At 39.5% G+C, this 20,385-nt stretch overlaps 1 protein-coding gene and 1 long non-coding RNA gene across 2 annotated transcripts; both read left to right on the top strand.

Annotated features, from left to right (window-relative positions):
- Positions 1–1,575: 1,575 nt before the first annotated feature.
- LOC130175107 (uncharacterized) lies at positions 1,576–3,048 on the top strand. The gene is made up of 3 exons (XR_008828697.1): positions 1,576–2,023; positions 2,130–2,438; positions 2,803–3,048. It is a non-coding gene; the product is annotated as an uncharacterized LOC130175107 (long non-coding RNA).
- Positions 3,049–9,639: 6,591 nt separating this feature from the next.
- LOC130174272 (uncharacterized) lies at positions 9,640–19,846 on the top strand. The gene is made up of 8 exons (XM_056383967.1): positions 9,640–10,640; positions 12,320–12,637; positions 13,464–13,796; positions 14,177–14,326; positions 15,309–15,440; positions 16,573–16,604; positions 16,686–16,820; positions 17,918–19,846. Exons 1-8 carry the CDS (start codon positions 10,451–10,453, stop codon positions 18,110–18,112), a joined length of 1,485 nt encoding a protein of 494 aa, XP_056239942.1. The 5' UTR covers positions 9,640–10,450; the 3' UTR covers positions 18,113–19,846.
- Positions 19,847–20,385: the final 539 nt, after the last annotated feature.

Genomic DNA, 20,385 nt, shown 5'->3' on the forward strand with positions numbered 1-20,385 from the left:
CAAACTTGTATGACGGCCTTTCAAATTTCAAGGTAACTGGATGAAATTTATCACAAGGTATAAAAACTAGTGTCACACAATGATTCCACTGTATTTGTATTTCTCTTTAAAATACTAGAACCACTGCTCTGCCTGTGCTATTTGGTTAAAAAAAGGCTCTGATATTGCCTAAAATATCCAGCTATAGCCATTGTACTCTTACTTAAACAGGGGGAAATAGTGCTTTTAATAGTGCAAATACAGTTTTAAAAAACAATCTGAGTGATGGACTATCCACAAGGTTTCTCTGTTGAAACATTTTAAAACCACAGGACATCCAGCTGATTTCTTAATGGATCTTCACATCCTTAAACGTGAGAACACATTTGTGCTGAGGCGAGCAGTTGTGGTCACTGCAAAATGAAGCAGAGCAAAGAAAGAGGAAGGAAAAAATACCAGCAGAAACAGGAAAACCCAGTCCCTCGGGGCTGAAGAAATGGCTGACAGTAAACAATTACTTCATTTCACATTATAAAAAACCAACCATCTCCACCAAAAGTGTTCCAACTAATGAATTCAGTGCAAAGAGGGTACAGAAATTTCAGCCTGCGGTCTTCATCTGTGTTTTGGGGTACAATTTATAATCCACCATTAAATTAATCTCCCAGAAGCTCAGGCCCATGATTGTCCACAATTATACTCTAACACATTACGTTCTCCAGAGCAAGCTTTGGTCATGTTTCACATTTTTATTAATTAATCTGTTTAGTTTAGACAAAACATCAGGTTGACTAAAACAGCTCCATGGCAGGTATAGAGACAGACTGAACTAAGCTAATGATAGCTCCCCAACATTATCATAGTGTGTTGCTTGGCTGCTTTGCTTTAAGCTGGTCGCCGGCCACCAAGATGGAAAAAAAGTGAGCCGTTAGCTGCCGTGCAGAATGGTAACATGGATCCGTCTCGTCTCATCCGACACTTAGTTCTCCTACAAGTGTCGGAGCTTTGGTCAGTGTTTTTAAAACTTAAAGAGCAGCTCACTCTCAAACAATGGTGTAGGCGAGGTGTTTCTGGTTTAACAGCACTGTGCTGCGCTGGCGATAGGTCTGCTTACAGTGTTTGTGTTGGAGACATACCTCTATCAGCTCTATTAACAGTTAGCTCACATTAGCGCCCGGGTAGGTAGAGACAGACTGAATACAGTATTAACAGCTAGATAATGTTATCTCCATGGCAGGCAGAGACCGTAGGACAGCTATATAACAAAACAGTAACTTTCACAAAATAAATTTCATAACTTATCAGAAAACTTAAACCTATCGTATCAAACTTTATTATGATGTATTCTGTTTTTTTTTGTTTTGTTTTGTTTTTCTTTTTCAAATGATTAAGGAAAAAGACAAACAAAACCCAACAAATGAGGTTGTATATAGTGTTTGAAATGTAGATACCTCAGTCTTTATACTGGGTATGTCCAACACACAGCAGACTTCCTTTTTAAAAAACAGGAAATACATGGTTTCATGTGGGTGCAGGTTCAGAGGGTATAAGCAGGTTGTCAGCAGATGCTAACTGCACTTCAGAGATGGAGGGGGAACGAGCAAGTTTCTCTTGTGGCAAATTCTGGACCTACATCGCAGTGATTACGATTTTTATCCTGCTCGGCAGGAACTTTGAATGCACTTGCAAACCGCAAGACTTTGACTGCAACTTATACCTGGTTCTGCCAGTCTTTATAGTATTTGTCTTTATTCTCTGGACAGACAGGCCATTTCAGAGAGTCTGTAGACACCTGTGTTCATCTGCGTTTGGAGGCAGTGACAGGCTTCACACCTGCAGTGTTTTGGGGTCTTGCTTCCGTCACATTATCAAAGCAGCTTTCATCGGTTTGCTTTGGGTCGTGTGTGTTTTAATTGATGGAGACTGGTACGTTTGCTGTATGAACGATCACTCTCAACAACAGGCACAGTTAGCCTGCAAAGACAGGGGGAGGATCACTGACGAGGACCGAGTAATCATCGCTGAACTGAAAAATGAGTCCAGGGTGAGTGTGTTTCTTGTATATCATCATTGTAACCTGTAGGAAATGAAAGAAAACAGTGATGGTGTGATAATATAAACATTTTGTTTTTTGGGGGGGTTTTTTGCAGGTTATTGGCACCTTTTTGCTCTTTGGCATCATTTGTCTGCCAGCCCTGTTGTCATCATTTGGATGGAGGAGACATTCAAGTTGTGAAAGAAAAAACTTGTATTACAAACTGATTCTGGAAGAGGAGAAAAATGTACTGAAACAGATTTTGAGGGAATGTGCAAAGGAAAAGTTGACAAAGGAAATGGAGAACAAAATCCGTGGTGAACAGTGGGAAGAGTGTTTTGATGTTGCTGAAGAACTGATTAACGCATCTACTCAACCAACCAGTTCTGAATGAGAGCGTGGGGCACGAGCAACATCACACAAGGTAAAGAATCAACCCGTCACATAGTTAGGCGCCTCATCGCATTATATTCCCAGCTAAATGGTCCTACAATTGAAAATCAAAGAAGTGTGCAAGAAAATCTATGACCAAAATTTGCCAATAAACAGCAGTAAATACATTACAGAGACTTTCCCTCCACGACATTTCATATTTGAATATTTTTACTTTTTACTAGTTACTCAGGAGAGCGAGTGTGGAAAAACCTCATATCTCCTGTGACGTTTTCATTCTTTCTTTCCAACATTGTCTTAAATCCTAAAGTGTTGTCACTGTTGTGTTGAGATTTTGACTTGAATAGAAGATTTCTGGGCTTCTAACCCCGACTGCCATATTGTTCTTTTTCCAGAGCTTGAAACAATCGACTGAAAACCCTCCACAAGCACGAGCGAGCGAAGGTCACAGAGTCCGACAGCTGAATGCAGCAGCACCAGATATATTCCTCTTACATTAACATAAAATGTTGATTTTGTTTTTGCTTTGCAGGGATCAGAAGTAATGTTTTTATCTATATCATTTTTATGTAATAATGAACAAGTCAATCACATTGAATGTTTTAACTATAGTGAACAAATAAACTTAAAACTTCCACCAAACTGAGGCAAATCTTTTTCTTCCTCCAACTAGTAAAAAAAAAGTGTCCAAGTTGCTCAAGTTTGTTTTGTTGTTGTACTGGACTAAATTTCTGCATCTGAGAATTTGTTCACTGTTTTGTCTGAAAGTTATTTTGAGGAAAGAAAGTTGTAATTTTGAGAGAATCATAATTAATGGTGTGTGGAATGAAGACTTTTTGTAAACTCTGAATTACACTGAAATATGACACACCACTTAAAATACTCCTTTGTCAGAGTAGGAAGTTTATATTTGTTCACTTTATTCATATCTAGTCCTTTATTAAGTCTCGCACATTGAATATCAGTAAATAGGATGTTTTACCACACTTGGCGCTGTTATTGTGACGTAGTTCTCTGATAGTCTGACTGTGGTAAAATTTGATAATGGTGTAGTTTACATGTAGTTTTTTATGTTTATGGGTAATAACTTCAGTGACCTACCAATGTTATACACAATATGCATTAATATGTTGACAAAGTTAGATTATAATATTTAGAGCAACAGCAGGTGTGACCTGTTGAGTAAATTAAGACTGGAATTTGTGTAATATTTTTATAGTGTATGTTCAAAAAGTTTTATTTGTTTTTTGTATTTTGTAAAGCACCTTGTAACTTTTGGTTTTGAAGGAATAGATCATTATTATGAAGTAGGTAGGTAATTTGACTCAGCTGTTCAAAACCAACCCCTCATTCCACGTCATCTTATCCCTGGGTCTGTTTAGAGGATTGACGTTTGAATTTTTTCAGTACTCGTGGTGATAAGATACTTTTTATTCTTCTGATAACAAAACGTATGTATGTATGTTTTTTTTTTTCTTCCTGTATCTAATGAAATAAGCCAAACTTGAAAAGTGCTTTATGTCTTCTTTTCTGTGCCAGAACATGGCTTAAAATTAAGACTGTAACATAGTTTAGAATTAATTATTTGATTGTTTTAGAAATTGTTCTCAAGGGGGCTCAACTTGTAGTGGGTGCTCCACTTTGGCTCGGGCCTTACGGCAGCGGGTCAGAGTCGGGTCGTTTGCTGCATGTCACCCCCTCTCTCTCCCTGACTTTCTCCCTGACTTTCCTGTCACTCTGTCACTGTCCCTATCTGAATAAAGGCAAAAACTGCCCAAAAAAATAACTTAAAAGAAAAGAAATTGTCCTCAAAAGAAGGAAAAAAAGGCTCCTGATAACTATCATATATGACAAAGCAATTCTTCTGAGCTGTGTGTGTTGTGTTTAAAGGAGGGACTCCATCATTTAGAGAAGTGAAAGATGCTTATTTGATAATGAAGAAAGAAGAGAGGCCGCAGGAAACCATCAGAGCCTCAACATGAAAGTCTCTCACACTTTGATCTGCTGCTTCTTCCTCTGTGAGTACATCCACTTTGTATTTCTGTCATATTTAAGAAGGGACCTGTTTGTGGCCAGTTCAGAGACAATGACAGAGAACAGCAGCTCTCAGTCAACATATTGGCTTGTCAGAAAGAAAAGAAAATGGGAACATGTCCTTTACTTTATGTTCATTACTAGCGCTTGTTACTTCCTCTGAATAAACTCTACATCAGTAAGGAAAATGAAGGGCAGAAATGACTTACATTTATTTTCATCTTTAACTTTTATTTGTTTGTCCAGAACTCAAATATATTCTATGCCATCGTATGTGACAAAGTAAAGCAGCATTTAAGAAGCTGAAATCAGACGATGTACAAATACTGTGATCAGACCACAGCATCTTACAGGAAGTAGAGATAACTATTGATTGTTCATCTGTTCAACAGATCTGCAGGATGGAAGCACTGCTCCTGTCTACTCAGGCATTGAAGGAGGAGACGTCACAGTTCAATGCTCCTTTACTTTCTCTCGTCTAAAGAAGTTCTTCTGTAAGAACCAATGTAAAGAAGAAGACATTCTCATTGAAACAACTAATAACAGAGCTCGGAGCGGCAGATACAAGATGGAATATAAAGAAGGATCTTTGAATGGAGGATATCTGTTTGTGACCATCAAACAGCTGACCAAGTCTGACTCAGGACGATACAGGTGTCGTCTGGGCACATCTCTCTCTTCATATGACGATTTAGAAATCATCGTCACAGACGGTGAGTTTCAACTAAAAGTCATAAAAATGTTTCTTTCTTGTGTTTGAAGGTCTGAAGAGAAGTGTCACAGTTCACTGGCAGCTGCTGATATATTGAATTCTTTATATTTTATATCACAGTGAACATTGATTAATGTTGGTTTAAAACAGACAGATCTGCTGTAAAGTAACTGATGGAGTGAGACACCAGTTTATTTGAATATTAATGAATCACACACATACACACTTATTGTTTCTGTGATGAAGAATTTTATATCAGGAGCAGGAGCTGACTGATGACGGCACATGATTGTTGCACAGTATTTTTCATACTTAAAGTATTTATTTTCCATGTTGACCTGCCACCACAGAATATTTAAAGAGATACATTTAGACTATATAAACATTTTTCATATATAAAGAGGCGATGAGCGGATGAAAATTCATCCTCAGAAGAAAACTAAGTTTCAAAATATATAATACTTAATTATCAGGTCAGTCGTCTACTTCTCATAATCTATGAAATCAAATGAAATCCAGTCTGAGAGTGGATCAGATTTGAAATTGTAATAGTTGTGATCAGACAGCATCATCTTAAGAACAGATAGTTACTGATGTTTGTGTAAAACAGCTCTATAGAAGAACTGGAGGAACTGTCACGGTGCAATGCTCCTTTACTTCCACTAGAACATGGAAGTTCTTCTGTAAGAACCAATGTAGAACATGAAAAGACATTCTTATTGAAACAGATGCTGCCACACTTCAGAGAGGCAGATACAGCTTCAGATATTTATCAGGATCTGGAAGAGTCCCTCTGTTTTTGACCATCACACAGCTGACCACGTCTGACTCAGGACTGGTACAGCTGTGCTCTGGGCAAAACTTCACACAGGGACTTTGAGATCTTTGTTTCAGACAGTGAGTTTCTTCTGAATTCCCCTCCATTGCAGGAATATCCACACCAGCACCACCACCACCAACAACACAGAGGTTCACCTCCACTACAGGAAGCTCCGCAACTTCCTCAGATTCAGGTACATTTTGGGAACTTTCTCTATATTTTGGTCCCAGAGGCCAGACATCCACTGGAACCCTGAGGGGAAACATCTTTTCACTAAAACACATCATGACAATTATAAGAACTTGATTTTAAATTTAACCTTATGCATCTTCTGTCAGGTTTTAGTCTGTGTCGTGTCCTCACAATCATCTGTCAGTATCTTTACGCACACACTTGTTGATAATGCTAGTTGCTAGTCTCTAATATAATATGCTACCTAAGAAACCTGGTTGTCCCTGTTTGGCTCCAACACAATCCAGGTGTCTGCTCTGTGTTTCGGTGGAGCACATTCGGTTGTTTTTGACAGTTGTCATTTTCAGGACTAATCATCTGGCTTTAGAGCTGAGAGAAAATAACGGAATTGGCCCCGATCATCAAATCTTTTATTTCACTTACAGACTACAACGCACCTGTGAATTTAATGTCCTAATATCTCAGTCATGAGTCTTATTCTGTGTTGATTATATTATGATGTTTGCATGGAACATGCTTAAAGAACTCTACTTTTGAAAATAGCAAGTCACCTGGATAATTGAAGAATGCTGAAGTCTTATTTTATGGTCACTTGTAATGAGTGCGTTGCCTTCCTCTAGTACTCTCTACTCTACTCTACACTCGAATTTCACAATTGAACTGCTAAAGTAGTATTATTTTCTACTAACAATCCCACAATGCAATGCATTCAATTTTGTTAGTGTAAAAGTTAATGAAAGTCATAGGAAACTACATTTCTCTACATCACTTTACTGGACACTACAAACTAGTGAGTGTCTGTTATACAGGAAGCAGTGAATGAGGAAGTGATTTCAGACAAGAAAAGAGGAAAATGATATGCACACTACTGCACTGGGAGAACGGTTTTGGTTCTGTACTTTTGTGGTTTCAATGCTAACAAATTCTCAGTCTTGTAAACAAGCATGTCTGTTTACATTCAGTGTTACTCACAAACACACTGGCCCTCATTTATCAAGATTGCGTGAAAACAGGCGCAGATCTGAGCGCAGAATTGGTCGTACGATAGGATCCACGTGTGATTCATGAAACTTTCGTATCTGACCAATCCCAGCGTACGAATGATCGGCTCTTGATAAATGCGGCGGCTGAATTCGATCGTCATTAACATGTTACGCCCTTAAATATTCCTGGTTCGGAGGCCTCGCCCACTAAGGTCAAACATGGAGAGAAGCATTCCTGGCAAAAAACGAAACTTTTCAGAGATGGAGATCGACATCCTGACATCCGAGGTGGCGCAAAATAAGGATGTGCTTTTTGGCAGTCTGAAGAGTGGGATCACAGGAGCTCATAAAACCGCTGTGTGGAAGAGGGTGACGGAGATGACTTTGGCTCTGCAGCGCCGCCTCCTGCAGCCGCGCGCCAACACAGCTGTTTTGAAAAATAAAAGAATCGTGTGTCTCCCCCCCCCCCCCCCCCCCCCCCCCGATTGATGAATGCGTAATTATTCATGGATGGTGCCTTCAGACGCACATGAGTGCAATCAATTGCTCCAACCAAATTTGGAAACCCAGCAATCTGGAGATCCCTGCGGTCTCTGAAAACGCGCGCACGTCTGACACGCGCGTATTGTTCCTCCAAAACGAGTAAATCTGCCATCGTTATGATTTGATAACTGTCAAAGCATCTGTTTAAATAGGTGAGTGAGTAAACATCTGACCAACCACAGTGCAACAATGAGTATCTCACCAGATGCTTTTAATTGTTGTTCCAGTTGTGTCATACCCATCGGAAAAAACAAAAAACAATTACACAATTTTGCCATGAGTTAATTTGCAAACACACATTTCTGCTTGTATTTATTATTATTTCAAATTTTAACGTGCAATAATTAGATGTTATGTTAGGCTATTTAGCCTATCATATTGTTTTATTGTACAAAAAAGTGGTATCAGTAAAAAACGTGGGCTTTTTTAAAATTCAAATTTTTTTTATCTTGTTTTATTCGTATTAAGAATCCGTTTTGATCTGTTCTAAATATGTGACTGTTTATGCTGAGGTTTGTTTAATAATTATTTTCAGACTCAGCCAGATTTTGCTGCTGCACCGCAAATCCAGATTTGCGTACACGAGCTCAGACCTGACGTGAGATCTGGTCGTAGCTTCCGCTCACGTCCAAATTGATAAATGCCGAAGCTTGCGTGGAAATGGTCGTACGCACGGTTTTCTGCCGTACGTTCGTTTGATAAATGAGGGCCACTGTGCGTATCCCCGAGGGCTGACAAATGTGTTGAACGTGTCTCCTTCCTCACGAAACGTTTTCAAACCTGATTTTCTTTGTGACTTTTTACAACATTCGTTTTTGACAGTCATGTTTATTGAATACTATGGAGTGAGTGTGTGAATGCGTGTGCCTCCTCATGCATGTGCATTGGACAAACTAAATGGGGATCCTCTCATCGACCAGAGGTGTGTAAAACAAACTTGTTCATCTTCACAGGTATGCTGCTGTATGCGTGTCTCACTCTGGTCATTGTGGTCATCCTTCTGTCACTGGCTCTGATTATAATATACATCAAGAAGAAAAACAAACAATGTGGTAAGACTACAGGAAACACAGTAACTCACACTTCGCATTTCTCATGAAAAACTAAATTTTCACACGTCATGTAAGGTCCGAGGCTCATCCTGTGCGCCTGGACTTTTATCCAGTCATAACTTGGGATCAGAACCAAATCTACTCCACACTCACACACGTGATCCTTAGTGAACTCAGCAGCTTCCATCCATCCATTTTCTTCCGCTTAGAGCCTATCCCAGCATCTTTTCGGGCAAGATGCGGAGTACACCCTGGACAGGTCGCCAGTGCATCGCAGGGCAAACACATAGTTAATCCACACCTCAGTTTAGAGTAGCCTAGTCCCCATTTCCATGTCTTTGGACTGCGGGAGGAAGCCGGAGTACCCAGAGAGAACCCACACAGGCACGGGGAGAACATGCCAGCTCCCGAAATATCCTGTGTCCAAGCCTGGACTCGAACCCGGAACCTTCTTGCTGTGAGGCGACAGCACTAACCACTGCACCACCGTGCAGCCCAATTTAGCAGCTCAAATGCAAATCCAGAAAATCCCAGTTTTTCTTTATGCCACGTAGCTACTTTTGTCGTGTTTGAGAACGTGTTTTTTTTTCAGTTTGCTGCCGTGTAACTGATTTGTAATGTCCTCCTTTTTACCTTTTTTGACTGTGTTTAAAATTAAATTCAATAAACTTTATTTGTCCCCAGGGGAAAATTGAAAAGGCACATGTCTCCACTTCATCAGTAACACTGCTCTGGTCCCCAGTGGCAGGGCTGGAAAATGAAGCGCTGCTGACCTCTGTTGGATTCACTTGGTGGTAGTAGTGCAGTAATCCAACAATCCAAAGGTGGTCTATTCAAAGTGTCCACAAGCTGTTCATGTTCGTTCTCTGTTAGGCTGCTTCATGTAGTGTAATTGCCAAAAGTATGTAGACTGTTCAGAAGGTCGTCTATAGTTTTCATTAGAGGCACCCCTCTCTTTTCAGCGGATGGTATTCACATGAACAGACCATGACAATGTTCTATCCACTCTTGGCGCCAATCATACACCATCAGTATAAAGTATTGACTCTGAACCGGGCTGGCTGGATTGATCCCAAAATATCGATACTATCGTCTCGTTTTTGAAGATCGATACCAGTTTCAGTCTCTCTCTTCTCCGTTGGCCTCATTTCAGAGCAGAAGTGTCTGTGCAGCCCATGTTCTGTTGTCATGTCGCGCGCACTCAAACATGAACCAGTGCACCTGACCGCCTCCACCTGGTGGAGCGCACAGTCCTGACCGCAGTGGCCCAGGTTTGAATCCAGCCCGTGCCACTGCCATCCCCTCTTTCCTGTCTCTCTCTTACTGTCAGAAGATTTAGCCTATTGATGATGCATTTACCTCATAAATCACGACACTGCTCTCCCCTACATGAAAATACACAAGCCGCCTTTAATGATGAGAAGTATTGATATCGATATTGGCAAGTCTGGCCTTGTATTATTCGGTATCGGATCGAGAAGAGATTTTGTGTATCGCCCACCTCTAACTCTCATGTAAGTATACTTTCTGTTACTTGTCTAAGGCGTTGTAGTGGTCCACGTCGCTATAGTATTGTGTGCTGTCACAGTCACGTGATGGAGCTTGAATCCCTGTAACATCTGAGAGCCATTGACAGCCTTATCAGGTTGATAAACTATTCTTTACTGCCTTTTTCGCACATGACGGTGTCATTACTGTTAATTAGTCATGTATCAGTGTCAGAGTGTTAATTGTGATGATTGTAATAATATGTGTGTTGTGTTCGGAGGAGGGACTTCATCGTTTAGAGAAGTGAGAAGTTTCTTATTTACCAGTGAAGAAGGAAGAGAGGCAGCGGTAAACGCTCAGAGCCTCAACATGAAAGTCTGTCTCACTTTGATCTGCTGCTTCTTCCTCTGTGAGTACATCCACTTTGTATTCCTGTCATTTTGTATAATTGCATAATTTTATTGATCATTTTATAATCACAGCTGCTCAGGCATGAGTCGCTCTAAAGGATAGTTTCACACTTTTTCAAGTCTGGCCTAAAACAGATTATCTTAGAATCTGCACAGAACCACGTCTGTGGAGTTTCTTACTTACATTGAAAATACATTGAAGAATCTGTTTGTGGCCAGTTCAGACAGAAGAAACAATAACAACAAAAACATATGAGCTTGTGAGTTTTGTTTCAGCACAGACTAAAAAATGTCATCTAAAATACAGCAAGTAACTTCTGCTAAATAAACTGTACATCAGTTTACATTATGTATTTTCAGCATTTTTCATAAGTAAAATTAAGGTATCATTAACAACAACGTCATGATTGGTCAGAAACAAGATTTGTTCTGTGCTATTAGTCTGCAGATTTCATTTGTTTTAGTTTTCTTCATTTTAAAAACATTCTATGCTTTTGATTTTTACGTTTACTTTCAGGGCTGCAATCAACAATTATCATTATCGATTAATCTGCTTATTATTTTCTGAACGTTTTTCATATGTCAGAATAGAGCGAAAGATTGTATAAATTTCCCACAGCCGAAGGTAATCTATTCTGATCGCTGGTTTTATTCACCCACTCATCTAAAATCCAAAAATGTTCCATTTACTGTCATATATGATAAAGACAAGCAGAAAATCCTGAGACTGAGAAACTGGAACCAGCAAATGTTTAGCATTTACTAAAAAAACAATTTGTTGATTATCGGAATAATTGGCAATAACTTGTCTGTCTAATGACTAATTGATTAATGGATGCAGCTCTGCTTGTTTTGAAAGGTGCCACTCTGTACTGTAACAGAGTGTGTATGTTCTGCTGCTTCACCCTGACTGTCAGTACAGTTTGAATTTTACAAACCTACTGCTGAATTTATAAGACATCACATCCTAGAGAGAAATAGAAACCTGCAGGTCACAGCCAAAATAAAAACTATCAGCATGTTTAAACCAACACATTGATGTGGAAATATCATCAATTGTTGACTTTCTGGATCTCCAATCATTGTGTTGTGGTTTGTGGCTGAAATATGGAACTTTTTAATTCCAGCATTTTAAATTCTTCTGATTTCTTTTTTTGCTTTTTTGTGTAGTATTTCACATGATGGTGCTCTGTGACTACTGTGCTATACTGTATGTTGTGCTGTGCTGTATTTTTGTGTTTCCATGAGTTACAGAAAGTTTTCCTCTTTGTTGGATGATAATATTTAACTAAATGATTTACATCACAGCTTTAGTAGTAGATTTACATTAGTTTAATTATTGTCATGCAAACAGTTTCCTTTATTCTGGCTCTTCTGTGTATGAAAAGAGAGAAAGAAGAAAGGAAGGAGGAGGGAGAAAAAAATGTAATAGCAACATTAAAACATGTAAAAAGATCCAGAGTGACTCAGATACTTTTTACACGTTTTATTCTTTGAAACCTTTATTTGTACGGGGAAACTCAGCAGCTCAGGTCTGAGATCCTCAGTCAGACTGTGGTTGATCTGGGCAGCTCCCAGTGTGACTCTGGGTCTAAATGTGAAGCAGGAAATACTGTGATCAGACCGCAGCATCTTACAGGAAGTAGAGATAACTATTGATTGTTCATCTGTTCAACAGATCTGCAGGATGGAAGCACTACTCTTGTCTACTCAGGCACTGAAGGAGGAGACATCACAGTTCAATGCTCCTTTACTTTATCTCGTGAAACGAAGGTCTTCTGTAAGAACAAATGTAAAGAAGAAGACATTCTCATTGAAACAACTAATAACAGAGCTCGGAGCGGCAGATACAGCATGGAATATAAAGAAGGATTTTTGAATGGAAATGTGTTTGTGACCATCAAACAGCTGACCAAGTCTGACTCAGGACGATACAGGTGTCGTCTGGGCACATCTCTCTCTTCATACAAGGATTTAGAAATCATCGTCACAGACGGTGAGTTTCTACTAAAAGTCATAAAAATGTTTCTTTCTTGTGTTTGAAGGTCTGAAGAGAAGTGTCACAGTTCACTGGCAGCTGCTGATATATTGAATTCTTTATATTTTATATCACAGTGAACATTGATTAATGTTGGTTTAAAACAGACAGATCTGCTGTAAAGTAACTGATGGAGTGAGACACCAGTTTATTTGAATATTAATGAATCACACACATACACACTTATTGTTTCTGTGATGAAGAATTTTATATCAGGAGCAGGAGCTGACTGATGACAGCACATGATTGTTGCACAGTATTTTTCATACTTCTTCATCTTGAGTGCGACACTGAACAGTTTGTGTCTCTGAACAGAAAGGTTTCATTAACAGCTGTGACCGTTGACCAGGATTTGTTTTCCATTGTTCACCTGCCACCACAGAATACTTTTAACAAGACATGTAGAGCATAAAAAAACATTTTTCATATATAAAGAGGCAATGAACGGATGAAAATTCATCCTCAAGCAGAAAACTAAGTTTCAGTTGTTCACGAATGAAGAAAAATATTAGATTTAATTATCAGATCAGTCGTCTACGTCTCTTAATCTACACTTGCAAAGCTGATTGTTCTGTTTAAGTGTCAACATTAATGAAAGCAAATAGAATCCAGTCAGAAGGTGAAGAATCCACTTAAATCATTGTTGTATTAAACTGTGGGAGTCAGACTGGGTGAACTGGGCAGCTCCCAGTCTGACTGTGGATCAGATTTGAAATTGTAACAGTTGTGATCAGACTGCATCATCTTAAGCACAGATAGTAACTGATGTTTGTCTCTTCATCAGCACTGCTGGATGGAAACCATGTAAAACAGCTCTATAAAAGAACTGGAGGATCTGTCACAGTGCAATGCTCCTTTACTTCCACTGGAACATGGAAGTTCTTCTGTAAGAACCAATGTAGAACACGAAACAACATTCTTATTGAAACAGATGCTGCCACACTTCAGAGCGGCAGATACAGCATCAGATATTTAACAGGATCTGAAGGAGGAGGAGGATTTCTCTTTGTGACCATCACACAGCTGACCACGTCTGACTCAGGACAGTACAGCTGTGCTCAGGACAGAACCTCTTCTTCATCTTCACACAGGAACTTTGAGATCTTTGTTTCAGACGGTGAGTTTCTACTGAACTGAGAGAAAATGTTGCTCGATGTCTCTGGAGGTGTGAAAGATATTTTTATCATTGTCTGGCAGCTGCTGCTGTTTTAAAGAAGCTGATATTCAGTCTTACAACCACATGGCTTTGTAACCCAAACTGTGACTCACACATGTACAAACTAATGTTTATCTAAATATTAATGACCTAATGACATTTATTACTTAAGAATGACAAATATGTTTTGAGGAATAAAAAGTGATACTGATTATTTTCAAAGATATTTCTTGTACTCTCAAATCATTCTTGCCAGTTTTTCTCCAGCAGCGCTTAGTTCAAAGATCATCTCATTTCCACCATCAGGATTTCTTTCTACCAGTATGTTTTTCTTTTTTCAGCATCAGTGCCATCAACCTCCGCAACAACACCAACACCAACACCAACACCAACACCAACAACAACACCGACACCGACACCGACACCGACACCAACATCTTCATCAGTTTCCCCTGAAGTCAACAACCCGTCTGAGACAACAACAACTGAAGGTGAATCTTCACTGTATTTAATAGATGAAAGTCTATGACCACAGATCATAGGGTTTCTTTTAGTGTGTGTGTATGTACTGTATACTATTTTTCATCCATCCAGCAAAAATGGCATGAACGCTTCATCTGTTCCAAACAGCATCATTTATTTCAAGAGCCTTTTGTTTTCCTCTCTCACAGCTGAGTGAGGACTCAGACTTATGTATCATAAAGTTTTCACGTTCTAGAAAAACCAACCAAAGAAACCTCTGTGAGAAAATACCATGAGGAATGAAAGCAGGTGAAACAGAAGCTGTCATAATAGATGGGCTCTTTGTGGCGTTTACAGTGTGATGGACCTGAGTGAGGAATGGCTGTACTCAAATAAATTGATGCAGGGAGGAAGGTGACGAAACATTTCTCGCAGCATGGAACATTTCAGTCGTGGTCATAATAGTCCTGAGTCAGCTGGAAATGGTGCACACACTGACAACGTGGCCACAGACGCTGTGTAGAAATAGTTTGATGTTTTAAGAGATACACCCACTTTCTTGACACAAGTCAGATGAGAAGATGGACACCACTCTCATGTCTGTACGCTAAACGTGAAGCTACAGCAGCTGCCGGGAAGCCGAGCTTACATATTGGTTTCTGTTTGGATTCAACAATTGAATTACAACATGTTAATTAATGAGAGTTGGAGGTGTTTGTAGGTGGATGTTGTTGCCTTAGGGCAAAGCCAGGCTAGCTGTTCCCCCCTGCTTCCAGCCTGCTGCTATAATGTCCAAGTCAAACTGAAACTCCCACTCTAATGTTCATGTATGTATTTGTTTTGTGTTTACGCATTTATAGAAATGAAATATGTGTAGTGAGCTGTATGCATGCCATCAGGAGCCTCATGTACCTGAGAGTCCAGTACATAACATTAATGTCATATATATCATATGATCAATCAGGGAGTGTCAGTGTAAAATAAGCTTGTTTTCTCCTCAAACTACCACAGGTGTGATGCTGTATGTGGGCCTGACTCTGTCCGTCATGGTCGTCCTGTTATCAGTGGCTGCGCTGATATTCTGCAGAAAGAGGAAATCTAAACCCGAGGGTGCAGTAACAGGAAACGTTCACACACACACTGGTGCGCAACACTACTGAAACTTCCCATTTCTTTCAGAAAAATCAACATTTTAATTGTTGTCTCTTTGTACATCAGATGTATTCCAAAGCTATTCATTAATTTATAGTTTATAGTTTAAATTAGCAGGACTGTACAGCTGCTGCACAACTTTAAAGGATAGTACATCTTAATGACTGAAATGATGCTTGAATCACTCACTGGAGAAACATTTTCATTCTTGCCAAAGACTGGTAGTTCTGGGCAAATGAGATCTGTTTATGAACAATGTCTCTTTTTGACTCAGCCAGATGTTTAGATATACAGTTTAGTGCAGAGGTTTTCAAAGTCTTTGAATTTAGACTTTAAATCTGAAAATAATCATGTTCAGAAACTGCAGCTCCTTAATGCAGGGCTTTAGTGGATGGCAAAGTGCCACTATTAAAATAATGCTGAATTAGCTTTTAGTATTTCCTGTTTGTAGCAAACATATGGATGTCCAGACAGCTGTCACTATCACAGGAAGGTTAGGTTTTGTTTCCGAGTGTGACTCCAGCAGTGTGTCTCTTTTTGACTCAGCCAGATGTTTAGATATACAGTTTAGTGCAGAGGTTTTCCAAGTCTGACACTTTAGAAGGGGAATAATCATGTGCTAAGTTCAGAAACTACAGTTCCCTAATGCAAGGGCTTTAGTAGATGGCAAACTGGCACTAGCATAATTATGCTGAATTAGCTTTTAGTACTTCCTTTTTCTAACAAACATATGGATGTCACTGGATCACTCTGATACTGAGGAAAACTTAAAAATGTGATGATTCTCAGCCAGGTTCTGGAGTTACAGAAGCAGATTTATGAATGATCATAATGTTTACCATGTACATCAGAGATAAAGATTTCCTGGGAAAGCACAGGTCACTCATCATGTACATCATGACTGTGTGTCAAATGGCAGCAGTCTGGCCCCAAGGGTGTCAAAGCACCTTATTTGTCTCCTTTCACTGCTGTAGCTCCAACTGCTGACCTTGGTGACGAACGGGCCAAACTGTAATAACTAACTTCCTGTTATTTTCACAACACTGACATGAAACTGTCCCTTTCACTTCACTAAACTCTCCCACATAACGCAATGGTTTAAACTTACTCTTATGATTTTCAGAACTACCTGTGGAATATGCTTCTGTCACAGAGGTGAGTTTGAGGAAGTTTGATTCAGTATATGTGAGACCAGCTGATATAAATACAAACCAGACCTCTGTTCTTCTCCCGTAGGGCAACCGAGTGCATGAGGATATCGCAGAGGAGGGAATCTCTTCAGCTTACGCTTACGCCAAGTATACCAAACCAAATGGAGTTGAAACCAGTGATGACTACAGCTTTGTCTCTACTCCCAGTTCTAAGCACAAAGTAAGGGAAGACAGTGTTATGATCTTAGCGTTTGGCTCTGAAAACAGGAGTGTTTTGCTGCATCCTATAAAAAGCCTGACATGGTTATATTTTGATTTTTATACCTTTCATCAGAAACTGTCTCTCCAGTCAAAGACCCAACCTAGAATTGTTTTTTTTTTTACATATTTAGTATCATTCTTTATTGTTTTTGGGTTGTCCATCCTGGCTCATTCTCGTGGACACGATGAACTGATTAGATTTTGGTGGACAAAGGTAAAGGTTAGTGTGACCTCACAAAACATTTTTTAGCCCCAACTTGAGACTTCAAATCTCACACAAATGGTAAATATTTGATTTGATTCTGGATAAACAGGGATGTAATCTGAGTGGTGGAGGCATACAGCCATTAGCCAGTAATCCTAGTTTCATAGTAACTTTTGTTAAATGAAAATTAAGCGTTTTTGGTTTTTTATTGATTGATATAGACAGTGTCTATAGTTACACTGCGCTTTGCCCAGTGAATCAGCAAAATACAACATGAGGTATTTATCATGTTATGAGAAGGGTAAATATATTTTCAGTTCATTATGAAACTGTGGCGGGACACATTAGACCGTGGTGGACCAAGGTCTAGGTTATTAATGGGAAATACTGAATGAACATGAAAAGATGTTGATGATGAAAATGTTAATGTAACATGGAACATGGGAAATTACAGTTGAAGTGCGCTGCAGCCATCTCCTGGCAGGAAACAGTATGGCAGCAATTGGTGGCTCTAGTCAGTCGGTTAATTCTAGTTTCAACCATTAAGTTATTCAGAACCAGTAATAAAATCTCAGTCTTAATATTTTATTAAGATAATTGATATAGTCTGACACAGACTGACGGTGGTGGTGGTAACCTGCCAAGAAACTCAGTGAAGACTGCTGGCTAGTAAACATGGAAGAAAATGATAAATCATCAAATGTTTCATAAAGAACATTTTTTCAGTCTCAGTAATACAATGGTGAAAAACAATTAATGTTAACATCACTGTGATTGTTAAGTAGAAATCTCCATGAGTACACATGCTTCATACTTAGACCCTCTGACCTCTCTTTGTTTTTTCTTTCCAGACTGAAGATGACTCGAGTAAACTCACCTACTCTAAGGTGTATTTCTCCAACAGGACCAGTGGCTCGCCCACTAGCGTTCCCCGTGGCAACACCGAGGATGTCATCTACTCTGTGCCTCGGGTAGAAGCGAGCTCTGATGGCGGCCTCACCAGCGATGATTCGTCTCTGTACTCTAATGTTACCAGACATCAGTAATAACATCAACGCTGCCGCTGCAGCAGCATTAACTCCTTCATTGGCGAACAGGACTCCGGTTTAAATGAACAACTGTGAAATGTGTTCACACAAAAGTCTGTTCATGTGACATTTTCATGTGACATCCTGTAAAAAGTTACAGTTCTGCCTGGGAACTTAACCCTCGATGAGCTGCCTCAACAATGTGCTACTTTCAGCTGTTTTTACTATCAGTGCTTTTGCTAATCTTATAATGCGTCTGCACTGGCAACAGCTCTGTGGTCCATCCTATTCTCATGAACGAATATCTCATCAACACCTTGAGGGAATTTGTTAAAATTCGGTACAAACATTCACTTGGACTCAAGGATGAGCGGATTAGATTTGATGGTCAAAGGTCACTGTGACCTTACAAACCTTGTTTTTGGCCATAATTCAAGAATTCATATGTTAATTATGACAAAATTAAATTAAAGTCTTCAGTACATAAGTACTGGAGTCTGCATAGGGAAGGATGTAAACTGGACTGTTTGGCAGAGGCATACAAATGCAAGGCAGTAATTCTAGTTTTAAGTTAATTTTATTACAGTTATTAAAGTATTATTATCACAATAAGTTATTTTGGTTAAGGTTAAAAAAAAAAATTTATGTTTAAGGTAACTAAAGGGGTTATAGGAGTTTACATGTGTTGTGTGGTCTTGGGGAAGGCTTATGACTGTGTCTCTCGGGGGGTCCTGTGGAGAATTGTATTCTCAGAACCATGTTTCAGGTTGGTGTTGGGCTCCATCAGGGTTGTTTTGTCTCTAGTGAATTTCATGAACAAGATCTCAAGGCGCAGCTGAGGGCAGGAGAGTGTTCGGATTGGGAACCTCAGGATCAGTTCTCTGCTTTTCACAGATGACGAGGTTCTGGTGGCTTCATCAGACCGTGACCTTCAGCGTGCGCTGGGCGGCTTGCAGCTGAGTCCAAAGCAGCTTGGATGAGAGACGGTCCCAACTGAGGCCATGGTTCTCTGCCAGCAAATGGTGGATTGCTTCTTTTGGATTGGGAATAAGTTGCTGTCTCAAGTGAAGTAGGTTAAGTTAAGAGTATCTAAAACTGACCACGTAGTAAGGTCTTTTTCACTGGTGAGGATAAAATGGAGCATGAGACTGACAAGTGGATGGTGCAGCGTCAGCAGTAGACAACAGACAAAGCTTTAGCTCATGCTTTTCCTCGGGTCATGAGCTTTGGGTAGTGACTGAAGTTGCTGGAATGAGTTCCCTCCATAAGGTGGCTCGGCTTTACAGACAGGGTAAGGAGGTCAGAGAGGAGGGGTTAAGCTAGAGTTGGGTTAGAGCTGCTGTGTCTTTGTGTAGATTTTCCATCCAGCTGGAGATTATATATCTCATCTCAATCTGTAGAAATATGATCTGTCGGGCCATTTTCATAATCTGCTGAAACAAACAACCTAATAATACATGCAACAAACCTGTAGAAATAAAATCCTGCCTATTACAATGTATGTATAGCCACATTAATGTTCATATATTCCAAACCATAAGTATTTTTAACAGTTACACAGTTTTTGTTCTTCAGTCTCATGCATTCAATTTGAAATAAAATAATGGATATTGCATTAAAGTTTCTCCTACACAAAGTTTCTCCTACACATTGCAGTCCTTACACAGTAAGAATAAGGTCTATGGGATATAATGTGAGTGACTGTTCTTCCTTTTTTACTCTTTAATTAAACAAGACGGACTGAGTACCCTGCAGGTAGTATCATTTATTTCTCTCTTCACTTGTTATTCCCCAGTCTTATTTTCTTCCACTGAACCTACATTTACATACCAGTAGGAACCAGTCACAATCGTATTAGCACCTGATTCATACAAGTTTCCTTACCATTGTGAGGCTTGATGACATGTGATCTGCACAGGAGCCACTAGAGGTCGCCACTCCATCAGTTTCCACTCTGACATGCTTATAATCGTCTTAACAGGAGGTGTTGGCTTTGACTGTAGCTTCTTTATTAGCCATGACTTTGAGTTTTTTTTCCCATCTTTTTAGATAAGCGCCAAATCATAACAAACATTATCTCATGGCACTTTACAAGGTAAGATCCAAACCTTACAATATCATAGAGTGAAGCTCAACAGTTCCCACAATGAGCAAGCACCTGAGAGAGAGAGAGAGAGAGAGTGAGAGAGAGAGAGATCAGGAATGTTTCTAATTTCTCATTTATTTATTTAAGCCTTGAAGTTCATTGAAGTTTCCCTAATTTATAATGATGCAAGAACAAACTGCTCAGG

The sequence above is a fragment of the Seriola aureovittata genome, chromosome 9 (assembly GCF_021018895.1).
Source record: "Seriola aureovittata isolate HTS-2021-v1 ecotype China chromosome 9, ASM2101889v1, whole genome shotgun sequence".
NCBI lineage: Eukaryota > Metazoa > Chordata > Actinopteri > Carangiformes > Carangidae > Seriola > Seriola aureovittata.